The sequence below is a fragment of the Amphiprion ocellaris genome, chromosome 12 (assembly GCF_022539595.1).
Source record: "Amphiprion ocellaris isolate individual 3 ecotype Okinawa chromosome 12, ASM2253959v1, whole genome shotgun sequence".
Taxonomy (NCBI): domain Eukaryota; kingdom Metazoa; phylum Chordata; class Actinopteri; family Pomacentridae; genus Amphiprion; species Amphiprion ocellaris.
This window is the reverse complement of record NC_072777.1, coordinates 22897060-22909928: the sequence shown is the minus strand read 5'-3', so window position 1 is coordinate 22909928 and position 12869 is coordinate 22897060. Positions and strand designations below refer to the sequence as shown.

General features: G+C 39.7%; 1 protein-coding gene across 1 annotated transcript in view; it reads right to left on the bottom strand.

Annotated features, from left to right (window-relative positions):
- Positions 1–12869, bottom strand: part of slc16a10 (solute carrier family 16 member 10) — a 42576-nt gene that overhangs the window by 8859 nt on the left and 20848 nt on the right. The window contains 2 exon segments of the mRNA XM_023295444.3: positions 6505–6928; positions 9636–9780. Coding sequence (XP_023151212.2) covers positions 6505–6928; positions 9636–9780 — 569 coding nt within the window.

The following is a 12869-nucleotide window of genomic DNA, read 5'->3' as shown; positions in this document are numbered from 1 at the left end:
TGTTTTTTTTTTTGTTTCCATCACATTTTTCTTCACTCTGAGCTAATTTTTTACCACAATATGATGTCTTAAACCTTAATGGAAGCTGCGATCAGAAGTAGAGAACTTGTATGTTGTCTCATGAGGTTTTTTTGGTCAAATTACAGAACTGAAGTAACATCTGGAATCAACATGTACAACATATTTCCACAGGTGTTACCTACAGATAGGCTATTTGACTAGGCTAATGTACATTTTTACAACCTCTACCAACTTAACGATTTTCCTCAGAACTCTGCACATAAACTATAGAGAGATAGAATGAAAACAGCTCCCTCCTACCTGAACTCTTTCATTCAGGTCTACACTTCCTACTGCTCTCTACGCTCGGCCAAGAAAAGGCACTTGATCCAACCACCACAACAGGGCCGGTTGATAGCTAGACTCTTCTCTTCAGTAGTACCCCGTTGGTGGAATGAGTTACCAAACTCTGTTCGATCTGCGGAGTCTCTCTCAGTCTTTAAGCAAAGACTAAAAACCCAGCTCTTTACTGAACATCTTTACATTTGACAGACTGCACAAGAAAGATAATAATAATAATAATAATAAAAAAATCCTATTACATCGCACTGCCTATAGACATCACGGTCCTATTATCACACTTGAACTTGGTTTATGGCACTTATCCAGGTTGTTTTCTCCTCACTAGATCCTTGCTTGTATTTTATCTACTCTCAGATGTACGTCGCTCTGGATAAAAGTGTCTGCTAAATGACATTGCAGAATGGTAGATATTTCACCTTGCTGAAAGAATTTTCCAGCAACCTGCTTCTCTGTGTATTCTTTTTGAGCCATGCTGTTCTGATTTTATTGATCAAGTATTTGTCATTTTGCTTTCAATCTCTCTTATCATGTCCTCATTACTCTGAGCAAACACAGCCTGCAGTTCATCTGAAAAGTTTCAAAATGTTTTACAGAGTTTCTGACTCTGATAAATAGTGTCATTTTGGTGATGTTTTTTAAAGATAACATGCCCTGTCAAATCCGCCCATAAGTTTCGAGGTGCACAAGGTTAACAATTTACCACTAAGACGTCACACAATTGTGCAATTTATTACGTCACGTTAGCCTTACTTATTAAATCCAGAAAGAGATAGATAGTTCTTCATGTGCAATACTGTGGTGCAGTCTGTTGATGGTGTAACTTTGGCACAAGATAACATTGCAAACATTTAAGAAATGACTAAGCACAGAAAACAAGCAAAAACATCACATATCTACCACCCCACAATGACATCTGTGAGTTCAGCTACATTTATCGGACAGACAGCCTCTCTTCTGTGATGCCACACTGTTAGATCACCGGACAGATATGAGGAGGAAATCTATAAAACATAATCCCTCGGTCACAGTCATCATCTTGGTAGCTGTTAGTGGACGTTTAAGGCGGAAACAAGAAGACGTTCCCTCGCTGACTCATTCACACACTGCATCAGTTATGTCTGTTATGTATTCGAGTCTTCTTGTTAGGTTGCAGGATGGTGCTGTGTCATGTGTTTACTCTTTAATGAAACTGGATGGTCATACATATGCAGCAGGGCCTACACCAACCCCGCCCAACCTGTATCATGCTACTGTTTATCATGGAGCTTTGGCATGTAAACGCAGACTGATCAATGGTTGCTGACAATTAGTCTTTCGCTGGTTCTACTGCGCCCTCACATCTTTGTGCACTGACAAAGAGGATAACACATGAAGCGATGTATCCACCAATCCCCTGAGCAATGGGCAAAAATGTGTGATTGCAAATTGCACACAAATATTTACTCGAGATAAAAGGCAATTCCATTTAAACTAAATGATTGATTGCAAACAATAGCTTATCAGACCTGCATTAAAGAGAAGCAAAGACTGCAGCAGGATGTTTACTTTTAGGAAAAGTGTGTGTATCATTGATCATGTTTTCAGGGACACAAGCTCATGTGATGCAACTCTCAGCCTGGCAGGTAGCCTGTTGGGATAGAACAGCATTACCCCACAAAATAAACAAACATACACAAACAAGTTTAACCGTAATTTCTAACAGCAATCTAACCTGAGCACTACTGCTAAACTCCAGTCACTTCCTATATTTCCCTTAATGCCTTTGACCTACCATCTGCAACCTTCTGCATCTAGCATGATTAACTGATTAATTTAAGGTTGGAAGGTGAGTAGCAACATAGAAAAAAAAATGAAAATATTTTGAGGGAAATAAAGGTGAGACTTTATGTTCCAGTTTCTAACGAACAAGGGAAGTGGTATTTCATTACTAACAAAAATTAAATAGTTTTGCATGAACAGATCTGTCTCCACAGCAGTGTGTCAGTGCTGGAGAAGGCTCACAGCACCTCATATTCATTCTGGTAGTCTACATCATGTGAGTCAGACTAATAATGAAAAGACCAAAACCAATCACGCAGTAGCCAGTCAATCATTTTCCAAACCAGTTTATAAGAAAAGGTAAAATAATTCTAAAAAATCAAGGCACTGTATTTTCATTTTTTGACATGTCGCTTGAAAGAAAGGAAATAGTTTATTTGCTCAAGACTTTTTACAGCTGTAGATTAATGAACATTTGGTGCAATAGTGCACATTTCCAAATGTCACCCAGTTTAGTGGTGTGGCCCTAGGACAGTTTGTGAGGACAAACAATGGATGTGTATGGCACAGACAAATGAGATAACATACATCAGGATTTGGATATACACCCTATCCACCATATTTCTATGCCTTTTGCCAGTTGGTCCACACATAAATGAAGTTTTAGTTCACTGCAAGTGAGCTTTTCAAAACATCCTTACATGGTGAAGATAGTCAGAAACTTTGTTTGCAGTGTTGACGTACAAACAGAGTTCATGGCCTGTGATGTCAGAGTTTGCTTACATGTCTTTTCTTTACATGATGCAATTTTGAGTAACGGTGGACGTGGCCAAAATGTTGCTGATGCTAACCTTGTTAATAAGACTTTTTACACGATTACAAATAAATGTACACTAACTATTCCACTTCATTAAGAAACCAAAGCATTAAAATTAATCCATACACACTATTCCCAACTTCCTCGACATGCTGGAAGCCTACTGGAGCTAGTAATACTATTTCCCAGGCCTCTAATGGCCAACAAGCTTTAGGTTTAGGGTTACATGACCACATGTCATTTTGACTCTTAACAGCAATTCAGTTGTGTTTTTTCAAGCGAAGAAAGATTTTTTGACAATGAAGGAGGAAAAACTGGTTTTAAAAATGCCCGTCTAAGTTTGAACTAGACCTTAATCTTTCAGTGGGATTGCTTTTCCCCTATAGACTTCCTCACAGCATTCAGTTTGACTTGTCAAGCACGTGTAATTAATAACATTAATGACTGCTGAATTCCATTTAAGCGTGATAGAGCTGAAGTGATTAGTAACACCTGTGCTGCTTCTTCTGTAACATGTCAAATTTTGTGCTGTGGAAAAAGTTATAGTTGCTGGAATTAAGCTGGCATGCTGCATGCAGCGAACTACAAGGTAACAAGCTACCACAATAAATTACAAAATACATCACATTAATTGGACTGCACTGTTAAACTCTGTTGTAACAGAGTGTTTTAGGGAGGATTTCCCTCTCAGAGCCCCACTCTGCACTAACCGAGCTTCTCCTCTTGGCTGTTTAATGGTCATTAAACATCCAGCCCTCCTCCAGCCCACACACCACAGCCCTGTGGGGGATCCTCATTAAATACACTGAAACTGGCTTATTTTAAAAGCAGACACAGCTTTAGAAAGAAAAGTCAATTTTGTATGCTGCCAACGGGAATCCATGATGATTCAGATGTACTGACTCAGCAAAGTGCATCATCCGTTTAGATGATCTGATCAAACTTTCAAATGTGCTGTTTTTGAGTTTGTGGGTAATTTTGTAAGAGCACACATTCAAATTCCTTCGCCCTTCTGTTCTTAGTAATGCAACGACAGTTTTTATCAATCTGTTTGTAGCGCAAACACAGCCATACGTGACTTTTCTCAAATCAACCATATGTGGAAAAGTGTGTGCGTGCCTCAAATTGGACTTTACTCTTTTACAGTCTTCAGATACGTGCAGCTATGATTTGGTAAGAGAAAAAACAGACATGGAGCTGTGGCAGTGCCCCTCTAAACAGCTGTGCTCAGCATTTTGTTCAGGGACACACACTCATACACACATCACAGCAGAACCAGACAGAGAAGTATGGAGGAGTTTTGAGGGCCTGATAAGACTCCTTTCCTGAAACGCTCAACAATGTGCTGTTTGACGTATGTTTTTTCCTTCTTCCAATGCAGTGTCACAAGGGTGGAGCTCAGTTTTAAGAGCAGGGAGGGGAGCACTTTGTCTAGGGAAGCACGGGTGCTGGGGGCTAGAAGGCCAAGGGTGGTGCTGAGGCTGCAGCCAGGCCCCTGCGGTGACCCAGTCTGAGTAGCACACACAGGAGAAGTGTTGGGAAAACACAGGCTGGGATTCTTGGGACAGGCTCCAATAACAGAGTCACCATGTCCAAATAAACAGTCACCTCCTGAGTCTGTCCAACACATCCAGCCTCTCTCCTCTGCAGCCCTCCTAAGATGTTTTCTCCAGAGTCATCGTTTCCCATCTTAAAGCTGAAATAAAAACTGATTCAGGGAAACAGAACTGTGTCTTGACTGAAATAAGATCTACAGATTGAGTCTTCCTGTCACATTTGGCTACATTCACCAGGACCACACAGCTGAGGTATCTCATGTGGACACACGATGCTGTGGAGCAATCAGGAAGCTGCTGTGACATACAGTTTGAATGCTGATCACGAGAGTCTTCTCTTTTGGCTCCAGGGTTTTAAGTGTCTTGTTATAAAACATTCTGGCAAATATCTCGTGAATGTAAATGTTTACAGGGCCAGGCTACCCAGACTACAAAAATCAGCTGCCTCTCGTAGTATCTAACTGTGCACTGATTTTATTTAATCATTTGCTGCCATATTTCTGTCAAAGTCTTTTGAGGCAAGTCTCACAACTAGGCAGACATCTTGGTAATACCCTTGGACAAGTCTGTTGGGGTAACAAGACCAGGCCCTTATCAATGATTAGGGAGAGAGCCATAACTGCAAATTTGAAAGACTAATGTTTGAAAAGCATGTTTCCCCTCTGGTTATACTTTGACTGCTTATGCTCACAGTTCTACAACACCTCGCCTTCATCAGTGCAAAAGCATGATTGCCTGGTTGTTTCCTGGAATTCTATTCAGGATTGTTCAAGTGGCGAGTCACTCCTTAACATGCCCTTAATTAAGCTGTAATACAATTTAAATGTGTGACTTAAAATAAATGTAATTTCCTGTACAGTTGTCAAGGACAGAAAAATTAGATAAAGGGACCACAATCTTTTTATTTCACCGAGGCTGTAACTATGTTTATTTCTGTTAAACATAGTTAAAGTTAGACATTTTAACATGGAGGTCTATGGGGATTTACTCAGTTTTTGATCCAACCTCTAGTGGCCATTTGAGGAACTGCAGTTTTAGTTAGTCCTTTGCAGTACTTCGCAGTCAAACATAATAAAAAGTTGAACATTTCTGCCAAAGAGCAAAGAAGCTGAAGACTGGTAGGTAACAAATAAGCAATGCAGGTTCTATAATATTTTCTTTTTTGCAATATTCTATTGGATAGAAAATGATAAAATATTCAAATGGGAGAGATAATTTCACATGATGAAAAGCTCTGTGAGTGCTACTAAACAGATTTTATTTTGTGTTCAGTGTTTCTAAATGCAGAACAAAGGCCTGTCAGATGAATTAAGCACGGTGCTAGTGAATTCCACATTTATAAATAGTTATTGTGCTGACACTGGGTCCAGGATACTTTGTCTGGAAAAGAAATTTCTAAACTCAATCAACAAAATAAAGATATTATTTCAGTAGGCTTTAAAAAAGAGAGCAGAATCAACCACAGTTTGTATGAAGGAGCTCTGGAAATTGTCTCAAATTAAGTGTTTTTCCAACCAACTTGAAAAAAATCTCATTTTGTACCATTCCTTATATAAAAGAAAGAGTTCTTGCAATGCTTAAACTTTCCTCGACTGCAGAGGTAACCTTGTTGGCTACATTTCCATAAATACCGAAGGGCTAAGAGACACTCCGTACCATCACTGAGAGGAGTCTGGATGTGGTTTTAATTTCCCTTCCTCTCACCTTTCACATTACTGTAACTCACATTGCAGACATGTGTTTTGATAACTGTTGTTGATGCTCCCCAGCTAACCTCTCACCTTTATCCCTTTCCCATGCCAATAAACACATCTAGAGCACAGGACAGGCATACTCAGAAATCACACCACAGATTCCTGCTCTCCGCATTTATGCGTTGCTCTGTGAGGTTGATCTGACCTTTGGTTGGGGGAGAGGTGGATTACTCAGCAACACAAACAGCACATAAACAGACAGTACGTTACTGAGAGAGCAGATGCGTGAAAAGATAAGTAGAAAACACAAACTTACCAGGTGAACATAAGGCACAAAGTAGCCATAGAGGGCTGCAGGGATGCCAAATGCCCAAATGCGATATCCCCAAGACTTCCAGATGTTGACGTTAAAGATCTGCTTCAAACGTGAGCCTCCTGTTTGGGAGGTAGCGGGTTTCACGGGCAGCAGGGGCTTGTAGGTGAAGCCAGCCAGCATCAGCACAAACATGAGGACACAAAGGACACGCATGGTGTTGTGGAGACCAACTCTTTCCAGCAGGCCTGACAGCACGAAGGGCAGGGTGATGGTGAAGATGCTGCTGCCTGCCGTCACGATGCCGTTCACCAGACCCAGACGCTTCTTGAAGTAGTGGCCCAGGATGACCAGGCTGGGCTGGTAGGCAAAAGAACAGCCGCATGCAAACACAATGCCATAGGTGAAGTACATGACGCCCAGGGACCTATAAGGAAATAAAACAAAACGATGCATCACTGTTCAGCCTTTTGACTCCAAGATAACATTAGTCTATTTAATGGACAAAAATGTATCCACAAGACATCTCCCAGAAAATAGTTGGCTACTGATTTTGTGTTAGTTTTTTGGCCTGGATTATAGTTCCTTGTGGACGCACACTCGGAACTATAGATACCACAGACGCATAGTTATAGCTATTTCTAGTCTATCCATCTATCCACTTTCTATACACCGCTTTCTCCTTTGTAGGTTCGCCAGGGAGGCTGGAGTCGATCCCAGCTGACTAAGGGCAAAGGCAGGGTACATCCTGGACAGGCTGCCAGTCCATCATAGGGCTATTTCTGCTCTTCTTCTTGCTATTTCTATTTCTAGGAGGACTCCTTCCCATATATGCGCAGTCGGTTGTATCTATGCATTGAAACCATGCACACTACTATCCTTGGAGAGTAGTTTTGGGCTGTATTTCCACACAGACTTTGGCTGACGTGGGGCGATGATAAAATTTACATCACCTGAACCATAGCAGACCTTTGTGAACCCTTACCTACCCTGGGTATCGCGTAGTCGGAGAATGTAAAAGCAACAGAGGAGGTTCTTGCAGTCAAAACACACAGAAAAGTTTGTGATGCACCAAAACCACCAGAATAAGGATAAAGAATGAGAAAACACTAGAAGTGAGGTTAAAAAACAAAAAACGGAAAGTTTTTGCAATGAAACGACCTCTTGTGACAAAAGTATTTCTACTTAGTGATATCTCTAATGACGTGTGAATGTATTAATTATTGTGTTTGTGTGAGTGATAACTGCTTTGTGTGGCTGCCTTGTGATGTTGTACGTCATTTGTTCTAGGGTTTCTCTTGTGCAACAAATGCGGATCTTTGTGAGTCTCGCTGAACAAATAAAACTTGAACAACACAGATCAGGTTACTCCACATGCTGCCATAGCTCTCAGATGAACTGACGCATCTTTAACCCTTTGATGTGCAACATGGGTCAAAAGTGACTCAAATCCAATGGAAAATGGTTATCTCCTGACCCACACTGCGCATCAAAGGGTTAATATACCACTCCGGCACGATGTCTTGGCATGATTTTTGTATTTTTTCTCCTCAACGTCTTTTAACTTACATTAAACAGTGCATCTAAGAAAGCAAAAACGATTCATATCTTGCACCGAAGGTTCAAATATATACAGAACAGTGCTGCCATCTGAGTTTCAAAGTCCTATTTGAAACTTAGGACTCAGCTATTGATCTGCTCTGCATATGTGAACCTGACTGTCACTTGATAAGCAGTAATTCAAGTGTTTTATTTCTTTAGTGCACTTTAAAGTGATAACAGCATGAGGGCAGTGCACTTGCTGCTTTGTTTGAATCAGATTTTTCCGTATGCTTGTGTGAGTGTTTCCTCACGTGTCGACTGGTATGTGATTCTAGGAAATTATTAACAACAGAGTGTTAGTGCAGAGCCTCTTACCCACAGAGTCATGATAAAATGTGAGGAGTATGCTTTGCTTTGGGAGATCAACTTCACTCAACAGCTAAGTGCTTAAATGTTTCCCAGATACAGAGTTTACTTTGGCTTTCATAATTTTACTTCAACCTCTTGAAATTACAGGTACATATAATGTAGTTATAAACACACGCAAATATTTTTGTGTGTTTATCAGTAACTACAACTCCCTCTTTTAATAGTTAAAGAACACTTAACAAAACAATACAGCATAACATATTTTATGCCACATACAAATGCAATAGCAGGTTTGAACTGGTTAATTATTTGTACATGATGTGTATAAACAGTAATAAATGCTTTGTAAAGGACTTGTTTATGATAATGTACCACTGTATGTGATGATAATTATGTTATGCTGTTAGGAGGCAAACATTAACTTTTACACACAAGTCAGCAGATGGAGCTTCACTATTTACAACTAATTCATGATTTTTTCTGTCCTCTCAGCACTTTAAGGACATCTGGTATAACAAGGCTATATCCACACTAACACGTATTTTTAAAAGTTTTCTGTCATAGTGTCCACATTAACTCGGCATTTTAAAATCCCTGAAGCAGACTTCCTGTTTCAGTTTGAAAACTTTGATGTTTTAGTCTGGACATGTACAAATGGAAACTTTTGATAACAATAAGGTGTTTGCTTTCTCTACATTTGACCAATGATTTATCATATTTCTATCATATGGTTGGTCTTTGGAAGAAAACAAAGACATATGCCTTGGTAACCATACAGATAATGTTTGAGGCCACAGGTGTTGCTGCACTGTTGTCTACAGCAGCAGCTTTTGTGCAGATTATGGAAATCTCTAATCTCCATAGCTGTTCTTCCTTAGTAGTAATTTCTACATCTAAACAATTAACCCTCAGCTTCATGTTTACACCAGCACCCACATGCCCAGTGTACTTGAATGGTCATGTGATGTGGATTTCCAGACATGTTTGTACGAATGGATTTTATTTCTGAAAATGAGTTAAAACACTTGTCTGGGTGGAGATCATGTTCTTTTCTAAAAATCTGTTTTAAAATAAAAAGGGATTAGTGTGAATGTAGGCTAATTGCTAAATGCAAAGAAGTTCAAATATCAATTAAAATGGGTTATTCTTAGTGCAAGTGAATTCTATATTAATGAAGTGTCACAGATGCAGTGATGCCATGATGAACTTCTGTGATTCCTTACGAAACAAAGGAGCTGGCCAGGAGGCCGACCAGGCCGACAGCAGCGCCACCCACTGCGGTAATTCTACAGCCGAACATGTCAGTGAAGACGCTGACGATGGGAGAACAGAAGAAGATCATCCCCATGGAGAGGGAGCCCACCCATGCTGCAGGAGACACAGAGAGAGGAAGGAAGAGAGGATGAATGAATGAGGAAATCTCTCCAGGATAATCATTTCAAAACAGAAAACTCTCAAGAACGGCCGACAAAAGTTGTTGCTGGATACAAAACAAAGACTGATGTTGCAATAACTAAACACTGCTGCTCTTGTTTCCATGCACACTTTCACTAACCGACACACAAACAATCACACTGTACGAGGAGTTTAGTTAAGCAACCAGTCATCAGAGCCTCGGCCATTCATCATGCTGTCAACTGTATCCACATTTACTTTTGTCACCTTAAAGAAAACTGGTTTGGTAAAAGCTACAAAGACACTACTTGACTTTTTAAGGGTAAGTGTACAACAATTGAAAGTTGCAAAAGAAGCAGTAGGAAAACATTTTGAGACAGCATCTACCTATATCACCAAATGTACTTCCTCAGAGGCTACTAAAAATAATCCAGGCAACAAATAATGTAATGACACTAGTAACATTCCAGAAGTTAATTTTACAAAAAAGATTCAGTTTGGAGTAGCCAATAAGCAATAAGGATGAAATCTGCTATCATTATATCTAATTTCATATCCAAAATAATGCATATTGTGTAATACTGTAAGTCAGATTAACCAAAATGGGTATAGTAGTAGTTTTAGAAAAGCTAGAACTGTGACCACAGGAAACATCTGCAGTGTTTGCTTAGTGCTTTGTCAGCAGTCTTCTGTGAATCTAAGGTTAAATACTGCAGTTATGTGCCGCAGCAGATCTCAAGTTAAGATGCATGGTACACATTTAAAGCAATTCTGAAATAGAGACACCACTGAAGGATTTGATTCTTTCAGTATTCATCAAAGAAGAGTAAAACTAAATAGTGTTTGGAGAAAACTGCTCCACAAATGCTTCAGAGTGCAAGCTTTTAGAAACATGAAGTTGGGGGAAAACCACAAAAGTTACACTAACTGAGCACAAGCTTAGTGTAAGTTCAATCAGGAAGACTGTCTCATGGCTATACATCTGTTTACATTCCTTTTCTCTCTTTTCCTGCAAGGACTGAGGGCGTTCCTCCATCTGTTAAACCAATAGGACTTTGCCACAACCCCTCTCAGAACCAATCATTTTGCAGCTGTGATTTTAAAACGATTCCTCTTTGCTTTCATGTCAGTGGCTGATCAATCCAACTCTCCTACACCACATTCACCTCCACCTTTCACCAAAACCAGTGTCCACGTGTCCTTCCAGTAAACTCATCACTAATCTTACTCCAAATCACATCCGTTCAATATGGCAATGGACAGAAATAAATGACTGCCTTATTCTGTCAGAAAACATGATTCCTTTGTTGTACACTGATGTCGCATCTCGTCGTGTACAAGTTATCTAATTTTCACTTACAGCTTAATATATTTTCTTTATGTGTATTTAGCCAGCTATCAGAGATCTCAGACATCGTTGTGAAAAGGTTCAGCAAGCTCTAGTTAAGCTACCAAAGAAGGAGTGTAAGTATTATCATATAATCTTAAAATTTCCTGGCTACTGACCAACAATTTTTTTGTGAGATTACATATGGATCTTTATCTGTAGCGCTGCACTCTAACAACTTGCATTTTGTCAGTTGAATCAATGCACTTTAATTTTACTGCTGCAACATTTTTACACAGAGGACTGCAGGGACACAAGCATGGCAGACTGTAAAGTTTACAAACTAAATCTCAAAATTACCACAAACCACAAGACTAACTCTTATGGAAGCAGTGAACAGTGATGGACACCAGTGACACCAGTCTGTTGGATTCTTGTTAGTGAAGTCTTTCTTCCATTCACGTCTTTCCTAATTATTGTGCAAGATGCAGTGAAGATGATGAAGACAGGCGCGAGTGACATGTTCTGCTGATGGTAGTTGATCTAAAAACATCTAGACGGGCAAAAGACAAGCCGGCACATGTGACACAAGATGTATACACAAAGTTGTTTTTCTCAGTTCTATAGTTAGGTCAGCTGAAACTTGTGGGAAAAAGTAGAGCAGCTGGAGGTTGAATGTTTTTGTCATCTGTTTTTTCTCGTGAGGACTGAGAGAACATTGTGTCGGGTTTCAGGATTATTGTTGGTGTTCCTGCTTTGTCTTTACACTCTGAATCCTCGTCTCACCACATGCTGTCAGAGTGTTATACTCACTCAGGTTTCCTCGTATGACGGGGGTTATGAAGCTCCGAAGGCAAACACTGTGTCACCCTAACAGGTATGATCATGACTGTACTGTCGGCAGTCTAGACTCAGACTAGACAGACCTCGCTTGTTTTAATCTTCTAAAAGTCAGGCCAGCAGCTGTAAGGTTGACATGCTCACTGTTAGGAACAAGCTGTAAATGGATAAAAATTGAGTGACAATGGCAATTCATGAAATAATACTTGAGACATTTCAGTTAAAACCATTAATGCCAGACTCATAAAGTTGCTAGTGGAAAAGCCAAAAGATCACTAAAGTCAGTCAGCAGGATTCCATTTCTGGGGAGCCTGACCATAAGTACTAAATTTCATGGAAATGCATCCAACAGTTCTGGAAATTTTTCACTCAAAATGAAAAACATTAAATATAAAAGCCAAGTGTTGGCCAAAGTTATCAAAACATATCTTGTGTAAACCACAAATGTCTGTACAAAATGTAGCACTAAACCTCCAAGAGGATATGGAGCTATTTCTGGATTCCCTAGATACCTGCTGGTGGCATTTGATAAAAAGCCTCCATCTTATCAGGAACTTACATCAATGCATATGGACAGACTAACAATCTAAAAACATAGTAAATAATGTCAAATGTCAGTCTCAGGGTCAGCACAGGATAGTTTCATTTGGATAGTTCAACTTGGGACCTTAGGGGCCTATACAACATTTCATTCCAATATACCCAATATTTGTTCAGTGACAGTAAACAGTGGACTAATACCGACACTGGCCTCACTATAGCCATGACTCGGCTATTTTTCCAGGGTATTCAGTTTGTCTCAGATAACATACTTTGTACAAATTTCTTTTGCCATGTTGTAGAGGAAAGAACAGACCAAAATATTTTTCAATTTTCATTTCAGAACCTCAATAAA